The sequence below is a fragment of the Mauremys reevesii genome, linkage group 7, assembly GCF_016161935.1.
Source record: "Mauremys reevesii isolate NIE-2019 linkage group 7, ASM1616193v1, whole genome shotgun sequence".
Lineage (NCBI taxonomy): Eukaryota > Metazoa > Chordata > Testudines > Geoemydidae > Mauremys > Mauremys reevesii.
The window spans coordinates 63,058,288-63,078,216 of NC_052629.1; the positions used below are offsets into that span (position 1 = coordinate 63,058,288).

A 19,929-nucleotide genomic window follows, 5' to 3' on the forward strand; every position below is an offset into this window, starting at 1 on the left:
AAAATGTTTTCGGATCAACTCAAGATGGTAATTTTTTTTTTCAGAATTGCCAGTGAACTGAGAAATCAGTTACAGTTCACACAACTTTAGTGTCCCACTTGTTGGGGGCTGCATGTAGATGTGCCCCACATACAGACCTAATGAGCACAGAGTACCTCCGCTACAATGCTATCAAAAATATTGATACTTTAAATGTTCTTAAATTTATAAAAATAAAACAAATTCTGAAAGTTATTTTGAATAAAAAAAGTGAAAGTTAGTATAGAAATGAAATGTTTAGATTTGTTTGCAATTATTTTTAGTTTTTATTTTCCTCTGAATCAGTTTGACATATTCTACACAAAGCCACAAAATGTTTCAGTCGACCCAAATCCACATTTTTCCCAAAAACATTTCAGTCCAAAAATTTCACCCAGCTCTGTGGCTTCTCCCAGAGAGGAAGGACCAGGCCATCTCAGGAAGTAGCTCTGAGAGGAAGTTCATGGGGGCGAGCATACTTCCTGCCTGGGGGAGTAGATGAAAGTGTGTTTGAGCAGTAGCGGCAGCAGGAGACTGCATTGACTCTGGGCTCTCCTCCAATAACAATGCTGTGTCTCTATTGTTCACTGAGCTCGCGGCTTTGTAATTGTTCTGGGGACTCTGCTAGATTGTGCTAACCCACCAAAACAAAGAGCCCACGGTAACACAACAGTAGAAACTGACCGCACAGTCTTACCATGTATAAAACACACACAGCTTATTAGCCACTGCCGCTAAACAGTGCTCTTGTGTGGGAGCAATTAGAGCGATGTGCCTGGATGCAGCAGTAGCTCTTCTGCATCCCTCAAGGAATTCTCAACCACACTTGTGCGCGCTTGGATACAGCGAGTACAATTAGAATTTCCTTTTTGTATCTGCTAGCCAACAGGGTTTGGAAGAAAGGATAAAAGATTCATACTGAAAACATAAGAACAGCCATACTGGGTCCTTACAATCCTTACAGGGCCCATCTGTTTGCTGGGTGTTTGTACAGCGCCTAGCACACTGGGGCCCTGATCCATGACTAAGGCTCCTAGGCACGAGGGCCACATTAATAATAAAAAAATAACAATAGGTCGTCCTTATCAACAGGTTTACTGAAGGTTGGGCTGCCCCTTGTCCTGTCCTCAGCACGCCTGGGTGTCTGAGCATGGAAAGGGAAGCATTAGCTTTGCACATCCTGACCAGTTTAAGAAGCTTGAATATTTTCAGTTTCATTCCCCTCCCCTCCCCCCAGATTCCCCCTCATCCCAGGAGCCAATTCCTCTTCACTCCAGGAGTAGGAAATATCCACTTTTACTTCTCTAAAGAGGTTACAGCTCTAAATCAATGGCTGATATGTGATCTTCGGGTATAGTGCTTTTGTCTTGAGACACCTTAATGTGATCCGTTAGTATATGGCAGCAAGGAGGAGGCTGACAGAGCTTCTAGACCCCCTGGACACATGAGCATGAACAAGTTTTTTCTTCTAACTGTAGAAGAGAAAAATCTCAGCAGTTACGTTTCTTACAGAGGTAAGAAGAGCCATGTGAACCCTACCTGAATTTAATCCTCATTTGTAACTGACTCTTTGATTAGTCCTGTCATATTAAATGATGGGAAAGAATGTGTCAGATGGTTAAAGCCAGGGAGTGGGAGGAAGGATTCATGGGGTCTATTTCTAGCTCTGCCGCTCAGTTTGCGACCTTGAACAAGTCAACGTAACCTCTCTGTAGCTCAAGTTTCCCCCCTGTAAAATGGGTAGAACCGATAACAGCTCACAGCATATGGCTGCTAGGCAGCTCAGTTTGTTTGCGACATCCTGGGATGAAAGGTATTGTGTAAAGGCAGGGGATCAGCCTGTTTCTTTGAAGTATCATCAGTGTTGTTGTGGTTTATCACTTGCGAAATAAGAGAAATATTTCTGAGCAGATGCAGCATGAGAGAGCTCCATTCACACACCTGACAGTGACATTTGTTTAACAGGAAAACTGCATTAGATCGCTACAGCCTTGAGAAAGCCGGCTTCACCCACATCCTCAATGCAGCCCACGGCCGGTGGAACGTGGACACAGGACCAGATTACTACGGTGACATGGCCATTGAGTACCATGGGGTAGAAGCAGATGATCTCACCACCTTCGACCTCAGCCAGTTCTTTTATTCAGCTGCTGAATTCATTGAAGCTGCACTCCAAGATCAGAGAAGTAAGGAGGGGGGCAGAATACAGTCAGAAAGACCTTGTTTGCTACAGTTGATCTCAGTGCACATGAGTATTCATCAAAAGTAGCCAAGTCCCAGGGGGTGAAACAGGCAGAGAAAGTCAAGGACCACCAGCAGAGGACAAACAAGCAATGGCTAATAATGGAGCTGGTCATTTTGGGAAAGTCAATGCTGGTATATGGGTCAGATCATCTCACAGCCACTTCAGCCATTCAAATCAATGGGATTTGGTAGCAATCCAAGAGTCCTTACCTTCTGATAGCTGCTTAACAGTGGCCCATCTCCCTGGCAGACAGGTGTCCCTAGCACAAGCAGCACTCATTTTACACTCCAATGAAGCAAACAAACAATCTCAGGAGGAAAGTCGTGAACTCAATGGGCCACGGAGCTAGTCTGCCATTCCTAGAGGTGGGTCCTTTCCAGTTAGCGGTGAGGCCTATTAGCAGGACATCTGCCCAGGCTGTACTTATCCTGTGTATGTAGGACTCCAGTCTCCAAGGCTGTCACTTCAACATTTCTCACACTAAAGCATTAGGTTTGCTATCGAGACATATAAAAGCACTTTAGTACTTTTGCCATCAGATCATCTCCAAGCTGTAACAGGGATTTATTTTGTCATCTTCCAAGCCGTAGGAGACTGAAATCACTTTGACAGCACAGATCTGGAAACATTAGTTAAAGCCTTTGTAATTTCCCAGCTTGATTACTACACTTCATTATTTGCTGACCTCCAGCAGCGTCCTAGCTAAGGGTTTAAGCTGATGTGAAGCACCACAGCCGCGACCCCCACACTGTCTTTCAACATTTACTCCAGTTCTTATTTTTTTAAAAATCTCAACAAGGTGTTTTACCAGGAGCCAGCAGAGAAACTTAAGATCCTCCTGCTGACCTACAAAGCCTTTAATATCAGAGGGCCACATATCAAGTTTCCAACCTCTTGTCAACTTGTGTTCTTGTCAACTTGGCTGTTTAGATCAGCAGCTGCTGGTTACCTGGCATACCCCCAACAACCAGCCAGGTCTTAAGCTTTCAACAAGTACAGTCCTCAGCTACAGAATTTGCCCCTTGTTAAGGCAGAAAGACATTATCATCACTATTTTAAAACTGAAGTGCCAGTAGCATTATGTGCTGCTTTAAGATTTCATGTTCTTAGAAGGAAGAGAGGTCCATAAGTGAAGAAAGCCACTTAAAATTGACAAGACTCCACCCAAGTACTGCTTCTGGAAAGCGTGCGGACTAGTTAGATTTTCTGGGTGGCTGAAAGCATCTGATCTCTAGCCTCACTTCTAATCACATTCCTAGAGAGGGATTTAGGCCTAAAGAGCTTGTCTACACAAACATGGAGTTTGTGGCAAGCTGGGGTGTGAATCTAGCCCACACTACCCTGCCACAGATTAACTATCTGCGTGTTCCCTGCTGACACGCAGTGAGTTCATTAGAATGCTTTGCTCCAGTCTTCTTTAAAATGGGACTTGCTCAAAGTGCGCTAAAGAACTGTTAACATATGCCAGCAGGGTGCACCCAGACACCTAGCCCACAGCAGGCTTGTGTGGGGTACAGGCACACCTCAACGTGCCACAAACAAAATGTTTGTGCAGACAAGTCCTTAACAGCCTTCACTGCTCCATCCTGCAGCCTCCCCTTCCTGTTCCTGCAGCACAGCATGAAAAACATGGTAAACACACAGAAGTCAAGAGAGAGACTGTTTCAACAGCACTACATTAAAGTGCACAAGCAGGGTCTATATGGACCTGTTAGTGCACAGCACACTAGTGTGCTTTCGAAATCAAAGCCCTGTTGTGCGCATTGCTGCTCCATATAGACAAGCCCTGAGAAGCTTAGCACATTCTTGTGTGCTGATAAACGGTAGGGGGAGAGACTCAGAGCAGTTCGCAAGGCTCAAGCGTCAAAGCTTCCAGTTTCAAGGCGGTATCAAACACTCATGAAGCCCTGAGGCTCGACCAAGCATCAATGCAGCAATTAAACAGAAACCTGACTCAAAGAATGGAGTGATTCACTTATTAAAAATACTTCTGAATTCAAGAGTAACTAAATGTGTAACACTGACACTGCTGTATGTAGCTGTTCTTCTGGCTGCTGCATTGGTAAGGTGTTTGAATAACAGGGACAGAGAGTTGTGTTTTGTTCTTACGTACACTAGCGATATAAAGATAACCATTGCCTGTAGTAGCCCTGGAGAAGAGAGGACAAGAATGCGAAGAAATTCATGTTGGGAAACAAGGGGCACTGAATACATGTTACTCATACTGCAGCCAAGTATGGCACCATTAAGCCTCACCTTCTTGGCCAGATGAGGATGGTCATTCTAATGCATTCAGTCAAACATACACTTGCAATAGATTTAGGGCCTTTTTTGCTGATACAGCAGTTTCAGAAGTATTGTAGTAGGCATTGTCACCATTCAAAGAGTGGGCTACAGACGTAGGACGTGTGAAGAGATAAGAGGCAGTTAGCCAAGCAGCACATACTCCCATCAGTGCAAGGGATCAGCCTTAAAGAAAGTTTACACAAGGGTACATAACTACCCTCTTCGATAAAGACCAGTCTCTGGGTACGTCTACACTACGGGACTATTCCGAATTTGCATAAATTGGTTTTGTAAAACAGATTGTATAAAATCGAGTGCGCGCAGCCACACTAAACACATTAAATCGGTGGTGTGTGTCCACGGTCCGAGGCTAGCATCGACTTCTGGAGCGTTGCACTGTGGGTAGCTATTCCGTAGCTATCCCATAGTTCCTGCAGCCTCCCCCGCCCCTTGGAATTTCCGGGTTGAGATCCCAGTGCCTGATGGGGCAAAAATCATTGTCGCGGGTGGTTCTGGGTAAATGTCGTCAGTCACTCCTTCCTCTGGGAAAGCAACGTCAGACAAGCATTTCGCGGCTTTTTTCCCTGGATTGCCCTGGCAGATGCCATAGCATGGCAATCATGGAGCCTGTTTTGCCTTTTGTGACTGTCACCGTATGTGTACTAGATGCCGCTGACAGAGGCGATTCAGCAGCGCTACACAGCAGCATGCTTTTGCTTTTGCATGACAGCAGAGATGGTTACCAGCCATACTGTACCATCTACCATACCATAAATTGGTAATAAGATGGGCATGGTTACCAGTCCTTTTGCACTGCGCCATCTGTTGCTGTCATAAGTGCCCCTGGCTGCTCTTAGCCAGGGGCTAAAGTTAAAATTGGGAATGACTCCTGAGTCAATCCTCCTTTTTGGTATCTAAAAATAGAATCAGTCCTGCCTAGAATATGGGCAAGTGTACTAGAGAACCACTGTATCAGAGAGCGCAGCTGCTCTGTGTCAGATCCTGCAGAAATTATGAGCTGTATGCTATTCACAGGGGGTGCTCCTGCAACAACCCCACCTGTTGATTCCGTTCTTCCCCCAGCCTTCCTGGGCTACTGTAGCATTGTCCCCCCCACGTGTGTGATGAAGTAATAAAGAATGCAGGAATAAGACACACTGACTTGTTAGTGAGAAATGAGTGGAAGGCAGCCTCCAGCTGCTATGATAGTCCAGACAGGACAGTAAGGAGTGTGGAGCAGAGGAGCCCAGCATCCCTCTGCTAGTCCAGAGGCAATTGAATCTTTTTTTTTACACATGAAGGATGGGGGCTGACAGAGCTCAGCCCCCTGTTGCTATGACGACGATGGTTATCAGCCATACTGTACCACCTACCAGGAAAAATTAGGGCCAGGCACCCTTGATCGACCTCACCGATGCTAGTCTGCATGGTTACCAGTCCTTTTGCACTGCCCCATGTGCCAATAGCCTGATGATGACGATGGGTATCAATCTTATTGTACCATCAGCCACCCATGGCGTGGGGGGAGCAAGGATGTTGGTGTTGAGTGCTGCAGCATCATGTCTATCTGCAGCATTCAGTAAAGATAGGGTGACATGTAAAAGAGTCAAGAGAGGATTGTTTTCCCTTTCACTTCTGGGGGTGGTGGGGGGGGTGCGTAAATTGCCGAGCTATGCCCTGACCCACCGCGGACACTGTGTTTGACCCTAGAAGCATTTGGAGCTCAGCCAAGAATGCAAATACTTTTCAGAGACTGCAAGAACTGTGGGATAGCCCGAGTCCTCCAGGCTATGAGCGTCCATTTGATTCTTTGGCTTTCCGTTACGCTTGTCACGCAGCAGTGAGCTGAGTCCCTGCTATGGCGTCTGTCTGGAGATTTTTTAAAAATGATTTTGAATTTTGTCTTCCGTAACGGCGCGCTGATAGAACAGATTTGCCTGCCCTTACAGCAATCACATCCGCATGGTCCATGCTGGAGCTCTTTCTTTATTTTGATTTTTAACTGCCTCGCCACACGTGCTGATTGGAGCTCCACGCTGGGCAAACAGGAAATATTCAAAAGTTCGCGGGGCTTTTCCTGTCTACCTGGCCACTACATACGAGTTCAGATTGCTGTCCAGAGCGGTCAGTGGTGCACTGTGGGATACCACCAGGAGGCCAATACCGTCGATCTGCGGCCACACTAACCCTAATCCGATATGGTAATACCGATACTAGCGCTACTCCTCTCGTTAGGGAGGAGTACAGAAACCGGTTTAAAGAGCCCTTTATATCGATATAAAGGGCCTCTTAGTGTTGACGGGTGTGGCGTTAAATCGGTTTAACGCTCCTAAAACCGGTTTAAACGCGTAGTGTAGACCAGGCCTCTGTTTAGCCACCTAGCATAGTTCACATGCTTGACTTAATTCCAGGCATCCTAGGAGTATAACCACCCAGCATGCTTGTCTTAGTAATGCCCCCCAGGTTCCTAACCCAGATTTTGGAGTAAGTAGTAGAGAAAGGATGGCTCGGGGGCCAGGGCAGTAGCTTGGGAAACCTAGGTTTGATTCTTTGCTCTGTCACAGACTTGCCGTAAGACCCCAGGCAAATCACTTAGTCTTTCTTTGCCCTGGCTCCCCAATAGCACTTCCTGACCTCCCAGAGGTGCTGAGAGGATAAATACAGTGCGATTGTGAGGCATCCAGACACTATGGCCACACAAGGAGCTTAGCAAGATAGATTAGCACCCCAAAGCATTTGAACATCAACACACAAACAGGCATCACTTCACCCACCCACCCACTCACTGTAAAATTGGGCCCAGCAGTTCCCATCTTTATGGAAAGTCCTCCAGGATCTTTACTGTTCACACACAGCAGACAGGTTCTCCATCCTTGCAATTTCCAAAGAAACATGCACATTTTTCTCTCTCCTTTACATGACATAAAATACAGGTTCTCCTCTTGCCACTGATGCCCAGAAAGTTCTTCTCCGTTTCCCAGCTCCCCAAGCAAAGCCTTTATCCCTCAGCCTTCCCCTCCTGTCAGTCATTTATTCCACCATTCTGCCCCAGCCCATTTACAAACCGGAGGCTCGAGCAAGAATAAAGGGCTGAACAAATGGGAGTTTTCATCTGTTTCGTGTATTCAGAGTAATGATAGACGGGATTATCATTCTCTCTTATCAGTGAGGCTGGAAATCTGCCATGATGCCTCTACAACTATCTGCCAGGATTAAGATGCAAACTGTGACCATTAATCCCCTTGTGCTGGCAGTTCTTGATGTGTCCATGACACAGCAGTGCTGCTCCTGCCAGGAAATCATCCCCTCCACTCCCAGCCTCAAGGAACGAATTGCTAGGAGTCAAAGCCTGGCCCCACCGGATGTAGCCAACAAAGTAAAAATGCCTCTGGTGTAGCAATGGTGTTTGTGGTGTTATTTGGCCATAGGAGGTTGTAGTAGACAGAGCTTCAGATGCTGCCTTTATTAGAGTACACTGATTTAAAAAAACAGCCAAACTCCCTGGCAGCTAGTCTCAGAGCCCAGGACTACAGACTTAGGCTTATGGGGCTCACACTACAGTGCTGCAACTAGTAGTGTAGACGTTCCTGCTAGGGCTGGAGCTCGGGCTCTGAGACCCACCCTCCTTGCCAGGTTTCAGAGCCTGAGCAGGATCTCTCCTGCCATACACAAGCCCGAATCTGTCGACCCGGGCTCTGAGACGACTTGCAAAACTCCACCCCAGCTTTCCTCCTCCCAGGGTTTTGTAGCCCAGAAGCCTTTGCATCAGTTCCTGCAGCACATGAAAGGGCCCGGTACCACTCACTCTCCTCCACCGGCCCCTGGCTGCTGCCAGTGGAGGACATCCCACTCTCATTCATTTGCCTTACAGCAGCGCTCAGAGGCTCTGGCAGAGATTGACTCCTCACTGTGCTAGAGCTGCCTATACGCAGTAAGAGACAGTCCCGATCCCAAGAGCTGAAATCTAACCAGACAAGACAAACAGGGTGGGATGAAAGGAATTGTCATCCCCAGATATGAGACAGGGGGATTAAGTGATTTGTCCAAGGTCACACCAAAAGTCTGAGGCAGAGCAGGGAACTCCTCTCTGGCCCCTGGTATTCATAGAATCCTAGAACTGGAAGGGACCTCATGGCAGGACTAAGTATTATTTGACTAAGTATTGGGAATGAGCAAGAGGACACATCCTTTTCATCCTCCTGGAGGGCATGAGTATCTGGTTCATCAGCACCTCACTGGCGCTGGACCCCCGCCTCCTAATTCTGCTCCCCACCCAGAGAGCACACACTCCTTGATTCAGCAGAATGAGTGAAGCACAGTAAATCATGGACCAGCGGGAGCCCAATAAAGGGGAGGCTGCAGCTTGGCTTTGTTGGCTACCTACTGTCGCGTTGCAGCCCATCCCGCCTGGCTGTAAATTGGCAATCCTCCAGTTAAAGCGTTAGGAGATCCAGATTCTATACTGGGACTCACTGGGTGACCTTGGGCAAGTCACCTGACCTCTCTGTGCTTCACAGTCCCTGCCTGTACAAGAGGATGGTATTTACCTGCCCGGCAAGGAGGCTGTAAAACATATTAATGGTTGGGAAGCAGTAAGATCTCTGGGCAGAAGGCCCGAGAGAAGGGGAGAGTGTTTATTATTGGTAGATCTGAAAGCCTTCTCTGTATTTTCTCTGCTCACTCGTGCAGACAAGATCTTGGTTCATTGTGCCATGGGACGCAGCCGATCTGCCACCTTGGTCTTGGCTTACCTGATGATTTACAAGAACATGACAGTGGTTGACGCCATTGAGCAAGTGCTGCAGCACCGATGCATCCTCCCAAACCGTGGCTTCCTGAAACAGCTGAGAGGACTGGACATAAAGCTGGCTCTGGAGAGGACAAATGCCAAGAATGGCATCCAAGTCAATGGAGAGGCGCATGGCACAGAGATCTAGCATTCCTCATGCCCTGGGGTTACTGCTACGGGGAAAAACACCTAGCAAGAGAAAACAATACTGTCAAAAGTCCTTTGTTATAAGTCCAGAGGGAAGAATCAATAGCATCTGAAATGCCTTAAAGGGAATCTCAGGTTGGAGACAAGATAAATGGAGAGAGGAAGCAATCTCGTTAGGGAGCATAACACAGAATCCCCTCATTTTAGTGCTGTTCTTCAGGGCTCTGCTGTACAGAAGCAAAAAAGGAGGGACTTGTGATGGAAGGCAGTGGCTCTATAAGAACTAGAAGGGTGGTGCCCGGTACGTAAAGGATCGGGTAAGCCTGCAAGTGCATGAACTGCGATTCAGGCCCAGCTGCTCCTGCTGCCCTATGACAATAAATGTTGAACAGCTGTTATTTTAATACTGTTTGTATATACAGCAAACCCACATGTAAAGCCTGACACATTTACTTAAATATAACCACCCCATGGCACAACATACATAATGTGTTAGCTGAATAAGGAAGCATGAGCCCAGCTTCACCTGTGTTTCCTTGGGTTAGCAGAACCTTCCATATAGTGACGCACCCTATGATAACTGCCAGTTCAGCACTCACTAGCTTGTGAGTCCATGCTGTAGGATCTAGAGAGAGGGATAGGAGATCTAAACAGCCTTGCAAAGCCTGAGCCAGAACCCATAGCTGTAATCCTCCTTTAAACTAACTGGGGCAGGATAAATGGGCAGTGGGTGAAGCCTCCCCTGGGGGAGGCTAGCTCTTTGTCCCACCTCTTCCACCTGCAGCCCCACTCACACTCCACCCGTTCCACCCTGCTTGGCCCCCCCTCCTGCCGCCCGCCACATCTCTACTCACTCCCCCGCCCGCTGCGAGACTCCCCCACGATCTTCCCCACACACCACTCCCTGCATCCCTGCTCATCCTCACCTCACCCCGCCACCCGCAGCCAGTCACCTCCTCAGTCCACCGTCCACCAAGTCCCCGCTCATCCCTGCCCACTGTGATACCCCCACCCCCCACCCACTGCTGCTCACCTCCCCACTCCACCACACACCGCAAGATCCCTTCCGCCTGCCGCATCTCTCCTCACCCCCCCGACCTGCTGCCACTCACCTCCTCACTCCACTGCATCCCTCCTCATCCCCTGCCTGCCACTACTTGCCTCATTTCATCGCCTGCCATGAGACCCACCTGTCCAACCATCAATCGCGTTCTCACCCCCCACCCATCTCATCCCTCCTCATCCCCCTGCCTGCCACCGCTCACCTCCTCACTTCCCCAACCGCCGCAAGACCCCCGTCTGCTGTGTCCCTCCTCACCCACCACCACTCGCCTTCTCACTCCCTGACCTGCTGCTGCTCGCCTCCTCACTCCACCGCCCACCATGAGACACCTCCTGCCCGCCGCCTCCTCACTCCCCCACCCACTGCAAGACCCAGCCTGCCACATCCCTTCTCACCCTCCACTCCTGTGGGGGAAGGGGAGTGAGGAGGGAGGCAGCAAGCAGCGGGGACCTCCGGGGGGGGGGGGAAGGGCAGGGGGAAATGGAGGGGAGGAGAGGAAAGGAGAGGAGAGGAGGAAGACTCACCAGGGAGCAGCAACAGGCAGTGGGGGCCTCAGGGAACAGGCGAGGCCACCATGGCCCAGGTGCCCAGCGGCAGGTCACCGGCGGCTGCACCAGGGGAGGCTTAGCCTTTCCTGGCCTATTATACCCACCGCCCATAGTGGAGTAGAAAAAAAAAGAGACTTTGGGTTTAGCTCCCTGTACCCAAGCACAGGCTCCCTTCAACCCCCCCAAAATCCTAAAGCCAGTCCTGTTGAAAACGAACCAGCGCTGTAACAAATGGTGCCTACTGCAGTTCCATCTTTTGAGGCTATTATTCTTTGACAAGGCCAAAAGCAGACGTTTATGGGAAGGGTCAGAGATATGATTTGTATCTAATCTGGGGAAAATAAAATTCACTTTGTTTAAGTGTTTGCCATTCTCAGTCTGCTTCTTTGAAGAATGGTCAGTTTACACTTTGTTCCTACCTTCCCCGCTACAACGTCCGTCTTGTTTGATTTGCCGGAATACAATTGACGATAATCACTGAGAACAGTTTGGGGGCTGGTCCAGAGCGGGTGTCATGCACCAAACACTCTCTCAGCGATTGGGTGCAACTCACCTGGAAAACATAGCTATGCTCCAGCATCCTAAAGCTTGAATCTATTCTTTGAATACGCAGTACTGAACTCCAGCAGGATACGGTTTGGTAAACCGATTCTGGGCAGCTGTTTGACGCTCATAAAGCCTCTTACCATCAACTTTCTTCCAATTGCTATTGGGGAGCAAAATTCCAGAACAGCATTTCAAATGGGAACATTCAAGATGGCGTCAGACCTCGCAAACTTCTCAACAGGTAGCTACTGTGAGCAGCGGCCGTGGCCATTGCCCATTGCTACAGCCCACTGCTGTAGAAAACATGGCAACATGAAGAGCAAGAAATTTGTCGTAACTGAGTTTGGGAAGCCAATGAAACATCCTGAGCTCTCCCCACTGCTGCATGATCAGTGCTACCCTACCATCCCTCTTCCAACTTCTTTACCAGTTACTGCAAGGTCCTTTTTCCTTCCCCCATCTCTTCTCCCCAGCTCCGCATCCCCCCAGTTATGGCAGTGCGGGGGGCACATTCCCTCTGTTTGGATTTCTGGGTTCTTCTCCACCTCTATGCTAGTCCATATAGGTTCCCGTACCATGTTCACCACGGCAGTATCTGAGCCCCTTCCAGGGGTGCATTAAGTAACATGACTAATGTCTGGCCTATTTTTTCTCTTCCCAGGGGGAGATGGGTGGGCAGAGAAGTGTTGTGTTCTGGATTTTCTTTTTTTCAATATACACACGCAGTTCATAATATGTTTAGGGTAGAGGAAGCAAAGTCAAAGCAATACACTTTGCGCTGAGAGTGGAAGGCAGCGAGGTTTGGGATGGCCCCTTTGCTCCTGTAGGAGCTTATTCTGCCATCTCATCCCAGCCCCCAAGAAGCTCTGTTTCTATATCCTTATTGTAGAAGGTTCCACTGTGCCAGAGAAGAGAAGTTGCCCAGCAGTTCCTGCAGTCCCCTCCATTACCTCTCTTCCTCACCAATTCCTGCATTACAGAGCACCCAATTCTCTCCTCACTCTCCTCCAGCCCTCATTCCATTACTCCAGCACTGGACACCTGTTTCCCTTGCCCATAGGGAAGTTGCATTGTCTGATGAAATAACCACAAGGCAAGAGCCAGGAACCCCTGCATTCTATCACCAGCTTTGCCACTGGCACAGACTGCGACCTCTTGGACATATCACCAGCCAGGGTGCACGGATGGGCTGGGGGAGAAGAGAGGGTGCCAGGAGACTGCAGCAGTCATTGAGTGGCTGTGTAGGGCAGAGGGGACATGGATGATGCCAGCCAGGAAGGAGGCACCAAAAGTGGCATTTCTGGGCAGGCCTGGGAACTTGGTCTCCCCAACCCCAGCTTTCTGAGAGGTGTAATCAAGCTCTAACTTCGCTGCTTGTTTCCCCCTTTTATTCACGGGGGGATAACACCTACTTCACAAGGTGCTTGAACATTAATGTCTGCACAGCACTTTAAACGTGGGGCTGGGAACTGCCTTGGTTACCATTAACTAGCCCTCCTCCCTCTTAACTACTGCAGTATGAGGCACCCATTTCTCCCTCACTAGGCACCTCTCTTTATCCCTCCATTAACCCTCCCAACCCAGGAATGCAGCTCTAGGGTACACTATCTTCCGGGCCCCAGACCACAGGTAACCCTCCCATTTGCTGCTGAAGTGAAGCTGTTCGGCAAGGTGATGCTTTGGAGAACTAGCAGGGACAGTCCCACCCGCCCTGGGAAGGCACACAGCTCTGTGTGTCAGAGCGACATGAAGCCTCGGGATCCTGTCTGACTCGCCAATGAGGCTGGATGCCATGCCAGTGCCAATAACTAAAATCCCTCTTCCGCCTCCAGCTTTCTAGGAACCTTTGCTTCTCCCTCCGGGATGAGGATCTGGCCAGGCTGGTCCTGCAGGATTCCTGTCATTCACTATATCAGGAGGTGAGGGCGAGAACAGCACTCAGGCTCCAGCTGGTATAAAATGTGGCAGTAATCACCTTCATGGCTTAGGCCACTGTGAATGTATCTAGCCTTTGCTCCAGTTCCTCCTCGTCCCCCAGACAGCTGCTGTTCCCAGTTTAGCGCTTTGATCATAATCATCAAAGCCAGGAATGGATCCGCATGCATCTATGTTACACACTGCATTGCCAGCCATCTGCCACCAGGACAGTCAGGAACAATGCAGCTCATAAAGCCCAGCATGAAGTATGCCAGAACCAGGGACAAAGCATTCCCAAGAAGATCTGGCTGTAGAAGGAACTTCTGGAGGACAGGAGATGACTTCAAAGTCTAAAAGCCTTTAGGAATGTTGCAATCACTTCCTCTTTAATAACGCTTTTCCTCCATAATTGATGGTCACAACTTCAAACCACCTCCTGTTCCAACCATCCACTTCCACCCCAAATCCTACCCCAGCAGAACTTTCTATAAGAAAGAGCCAGAGACTTCATGAAGTACACCAGGGATGATACAGTTCCCAATCTATTTTACACAGAAGGTGTTCAGATGCTACAGTGATGGGCAACAGCACAACACCCCCACCAAATAGACTAATTAAATCACACAAAGTGAGTGCTGGAGGGTTTCCTGACCTGGAAGCTGCTGGGCAGCTAGCTAGCTAGCCAGCCAGCCAACCAACCAACCAACCAACCATCCATCTCCTGGCTTCTCTGTTTTTACTCTCTCCACATGACAAGCTCTAGCAGAGCAGCATGCAGAGAACGCACAGATGAAGAGAGTCGTGCTCTCATTCTGCACAGCAGCTTTTGAAACAGGGCACAAAAAACAAAACAAAACAAAACCCAACAAGACCCCTCCCAGCCAACATCTCCTGAGGAGGTCAGGAGCACAGCAAAAAATAGAGACTAGAAATACTACCAAAATTACACATAGCACATCTCTTGTTTGTAGCACCATCTAGTTTTAACAGGCTTTTGCTAAATGTTCGAAGCGCCCAAATGTCAGAAGGCTCGCTCCTAATGAGTTTAAAGGTCCTGTCTACCACATGATTGACTGGGATACAAGACAATGAACGAAGTTAGGAGAGAAAGACGTCCCCTTATTGCTACGGGCTTTGTTCTCCTGGAGCAGCACGTGAAACAAATTTAACTGCTCAAACAATATACGTTCTCTCTCTTGAGCAAACTGCTATTTCCTTTGAGCTGCTAAGGAGTGGTTTATACTTAACATTATAAACAACCATGCTTCAAATAAAAACAGTTTTAATGAGGTTCTGCATGTTTGCTTTTTTAAAGAGAAAAACACACTGAAGAGAGACAGTGTAGGTTAACCTGAGGATGGAAAATAAGACACTTACAAACCACCATATTGTTTTCATTATCCAAGACAGAGCTGTTGCTATGCTCTCAGTTATAACGGTTTATATTCACGAAGAAGGAGCTGGGCTTGGGCCACACTACAAAACATGACCATGCTCAAACATGGCTGCCAACAATTGTGTTAACTGACACAAAAGGTGCCGATCTACTCTGCCCACCAAACCCTATTCAGCATTGTGTCACCTAATACTAGCACTGGGAACAACATTCAGACATGGTGAAAGTTTGCAGCATGGACCAGGCCTTGATGTTTTTCCGCCTAGTCAAGACAGAAGACTAAAACAAACCACATTACTTCCATACCTGATTGTCACCCTCAAAGGGACACAATCAACACCCTCTCCTCAGGAGTTTGCTCGTTTAACTCAAGATCTCAGTGAGAGAAAGGCTCATCTTCATGGCCCAGGGAAATAACTGCCTCACAGGAAACCAGAGCGTTTTCTTTTTCTGTACCAGGTGGACCACAAATTAGGGTACTACAGGGAGGCTGTGGAATCGAAGCAGGGAGAGCAAGCTGAAAGTGGGACAAAGCATTTCAAGCAGATGGGGCAGATTCTGCCTTTGAAGTCAGTGAGAAGCTGCTCTATTGGCGACGTCTCTGGGAAGAGGCAGAGCCATACCACATTCCTGAGGAGCCTTGTCTGGAACTGAGTTCATGTAAGCACCGCTCATGGACTTTACAAACCGACTGCCACTAAGTGTGTTTCAAAGATGTATTTTTGGATGCCTTTTACCTGCTCTTTGTGGGACCTGAGTAGCTCTAACGTCAGATGGTGAGAAAGGGATTCCTGTTTCTTCATTCTCCTGGGCAGCCACCATCCACCCCCCTGCAACACACATGCCACAACACAGGCTGGTCCCACCAGTCATGTAGTGTACATATTTTGCCACTCCAAACCACCTCAGAAAGAAAATTCTGGGTCTAAAGCATTCACAAAGGCTTTGTGCAGGATATAGTTTACCCTTCCTCCCTCCCAAAGACCTTCCAGGTCAATCCCTCAGTGTGCACCTCCTTTTCGACAGGAGCAATGAATTAATTTGAGACAGCTAACCCAGACCTAGTATCCTGACCATCTTTGTACTTAGAGCGCACAGCTGTAGACTTTCTTCTCTTCTTGCTGATAAGGCCTACACATCCCATCACACTTTTATGGGTCCTCATGTCGACCATGCAGACAGATGGAATGCATCATCGTCCTCACTTCACTCTGGTAGGTGGCAGCCAGTGAGGATCAAACAAAACTCATCCTCCTCTTGCCAGGGTACCAGCTGTTTCAGTTCCTGTCCTTGGCCAGTTTGGTGGTTGTCCTAGCTAGAAGTGGATTTGTAGCTGGTTTGTTAGTATGTCCCTTATGGTGAAAAAACAGACTGGAAATTGTATTACAACAAAGCTCTCTTGGGTCTGAGGGACAAGCAAGTGTCTGCACAAGTCTCACTGGAAGGAGAGAGCAGATGAAAAATTCCATTTCCTGTGACCTGTTTGCTACTGATGGGGATCGATTGGGTTTGTGAGTAGTGATTTCCCCACCAGGGATAGGAAGCAAATGCTGAAATTACTAAATGTATCCATCTGGCACAACAATGGATCATGTGCTCCTAAGACCGAAGGCTCACTGCTTGCAAGCTGCACCCAGGGACTAGATCAAGCCTATTATGCAGAGATTCTCAACTGGTCTGTGCAATACACACTGGCTCTTCCCTATTTCCAGAAGCTTGTTGCATCTTAAGAAACTTAAATATTTCCATAAGATTACTTTCCAATATAAGCAACTGCCGTACTTACCTCAGGGATGTTCTTCCATAGTCAATGGGAGGAGAAGAGTCCACGTATTAAAATGTGGCCCATGCTAGGAATATAGCTGAGTCCCCCTGCTACAGTGGTTGTTAATAGTGGGAAGGGACTGCCACATGGCAGTCTTGCAGACCGATTCCCTGTTTTCCCCTATTAGCAAACTCATCATCTTGCAAAACACAGAATCTGAGCCATTTGCCTATTAGGAAACTGCAAGTTGCCGTCGTACCATAAAGAAAAAAACAAGTTCTCCTGAAAGGAACGGATTAGAGTCCAATACCTTGAGGGCTCTAAAAATATCACAGGAAGGGCCAAGTTGGTTGTTCTCCATCTAAGGCTAGAGGACTCTTCTGGGTGCTGCCCCCTAGGAAACTAGTGCTTGGTCCAGTGAGTAAAATCAATACAACGTTCTGCACAAGAATGAAAAATCATCATCCTAACAAGGGTGTGGGAAAGAGATTATAAAAAATGGTGCCAAGAGCAGCCAGCCAGAGTTTCCAGCTGGCAGGAGCAGGAACAGCCAACTCAAGGTACTCTGGACAGTCCAGTCAAACCGGTAGAAGTTGTCTCTGCCCTGCTGATTGGCTGTTTGCTCCTACTCCCACCACCACAGCCTCTTCACCAGTTTTATTCCATACCTGCCCTCCCCTCTGCCCCTCCACTCCCTTTCCCTTTTCTTTCCATTTAGCTCACCCCTCCTATGTAAAGCCACCCATTTAAAAAACACACCCTAACACCTGCGGAACTAACAACATAACTAGATGATCATAATGGTCCCTTCTGATCTTGAATTCTATGATTCTATGTTTGCCACCATGACACTGGTCACTCTGCTGGTGTGTTATTGCCATTCCCCCACCTCTCTTGCCCAGTTAGATAATATTATTTCATTGTTTCCATGTACTCCCCATCTGTCTGTCTCCATCAGCCGTCTCTTGTCTTATACTTAGATTGTCAGCTCGCTGGGTCTTTCTGTTCTGTGTTTGTACAGCATCTAGCACAATGGGCCACGACGGGGGCGCCAAGGCACTGTGAGAATACATATAAATAATCATAATAAGAGGTAGGAAGCAAATTGGCTGAGAAAGAAACAAACATCCAGTATCCTGATGCAGGACCAGCGTTTTGCTGTATCACAATTGGTTGCCACCTGCCTGACAATGAAAAAGGACTATGCCAATAGTCTGCAGCAGTGGCAATCAGGCAACAGAAAATACTTTTTCTATAGCACCTTCCATCAGAGTATCTCAACGTGCTTTTACAAACATGAGTTATTCAAGCTTATCACTCATTATCCCTATTTTAGTGAGGGGGAAACGAGACACAAAGAGGCTAAGTGACATGCCAAGGTTACATACAAAGGTTCTGGCACAGCCAGAAATAAAACCACATTCTGCACATTAGCCACAAAACCCTCCTGCTTCCTGACCTTCTTGATCATTACTGATCTGGGCTTCATTTGCACTGAGAGAGAGGAAGTCTTCATCTGCCATTACCAATCCCCCAAGCCATCCAGTCCCCCATAATCACTATAATAATGGATTTACTAGACACATGTATGCTTCCTATGTGTAAAAACAATCAAAAGACCTTTGCTGCATGTGTTATCCGTTTTTGTATCAGTAATATGTAAATTCATATAGCCATAGGATGCAGCAGGGTGACCCCTCCCTTAATATGGCAGCTTGCTGGATTATTCCACTGTCACCATTCTCATTATCTATATATGCATAATATACCAAATGGAGTTTTGTATCAGCCAATCTGATTGACAGCTAACTAATTTACAGGTAAAAACTCATTATGTGCAGATTTAGGGACAGTGGGATTATTAAAAGCTTTTTGTGTCTGGGAGTGATTACAAAATACATGCTTTCTGTTGATATTACAATCCTCCCAACAGGATTAGCTCGCCGGTTGGGTCTTCCTAATTTGGTTAAACTAACCCAAACTTAATGTGCAGTGCTAATCACTTACCAGTGATTGACTGACAAAAGACTGAGCAAAACTGGCATCTTGGGGAGAGTGGTGTTTCAGTGCATTGGGATTTAATGGCTTGCATGTCAAGTGGGCTCGGTTTACAAACTAAATATTTGGCCACACTAGGAGCGTTTGGCTATATAGCTTATTCCAGTCCCCACTCCCACAGCAAAATAAGCTATACTGGCAAAGGCAGTTTTGCCAGTATAACTGCATCTACACTATTTACAGCTAAGTCAATCAGGGATCACACCTTATACTTCTGACCAACATAACTTTTCGAGCACAAGCTGAGAGTGTAGATCTGACCTAAGTGCCAGCCATGCAAACTCACCAGAGGTTCAGAGTCAGGTGGGTTTTTTCCATCTTTCATACCACCAGCCATAATAAAAGGCTCTGCTGTCCTAACTAGGCCCTCTTCACACTCTAGCAACCCCATGTTCTTCCAATTATTCGTACAGTAGCATCTGTGCAAAACTCATGGCCTCCACAGGGAACGCGGATTACAAGTCAGCAAATAATTCTGTTGATCCACTCAATGGAAGAGAATCCATCTGATATTCTCTTTGCTATGTTGGTTCTGCAGGGATAACAGGAGTAAAAGGAAGTGAAAACTTCTTTGTTACTAAAGTGAGCAGAGGTGAGTGACACTTAATATACACAGGGAGCAGATCTGTTTAGGGAGATAGGAGAGTTTTACAAAGCAGAGTTCTCAGCATATAAATGCCACAAATGAAGAACTCAAAAGATGTCAAAAGCATTTGTCCTTCTGAAACTAATTTGTTTTTGAAATTAAGTATTTGAAAAGTATTTATTGTGTGCACATAGTACACAATTTTCCATGAAACTTTCAATCATATATTACAATGCTAAGCTCTAGCAATACTCGAGACTCAGCAGGCTCAGGGCCAGAGCATCACACACTAAAACAGCAGTTGGACCTGGCGTGCCAATGAGTTACAGTGCTGTAAAACTGGAGTCCCACAGCAGTGGGTAAGGCCCAGTTGTCTTTACTTTTGATTTCATATAAATATACAAATACAAGTCACATAATATGCTGCTTCTATTTCAATGTGCAATTATTTAACACACAGGGCTGCAGAGCTCCAGTTTAGAAACTTACACACACACACACACACACACACACACACACACAATCCTGCACGTGTTTATCTCCCATCACTGAAATAAGCAGTGTT

General features: G+C 47.3%; 1 protein-coding gene across 4 annotated transcripts in view; it reads left to right on the forward strand.

Annotated features, from left to right (window-relative positions):
* LOC120369307 (dual specificity phosphatase 29-like) overlaps positions 1–11,014 on the forward strand; it is a 44,900-nt gene extending 33,886 nt beyond the window's left edge. For all 4 annotated transcript variants that reach the window (XM_039482469.1, XM_039482467.1, XM_039482470.1 and 1 more), the window contains exons 3-4: positions 1,984–2,204; positions 9,239–11,014. In XM_039482469.1, the coding sequence (XP_039338403.1) occupies positions 1,984–2,204; positions 9,239–9,486 (469 nt within the window). In that variant the 3' untranslated portion in view covers positions 9,487–11,014. The remainder of the gene's footprint in view (positions 1–1,983; positions 2,205–9,238) is intronic.
* The last annotated feature ends 8,915 nt before the right edge of the window (positions 11,015–19,929 follow it).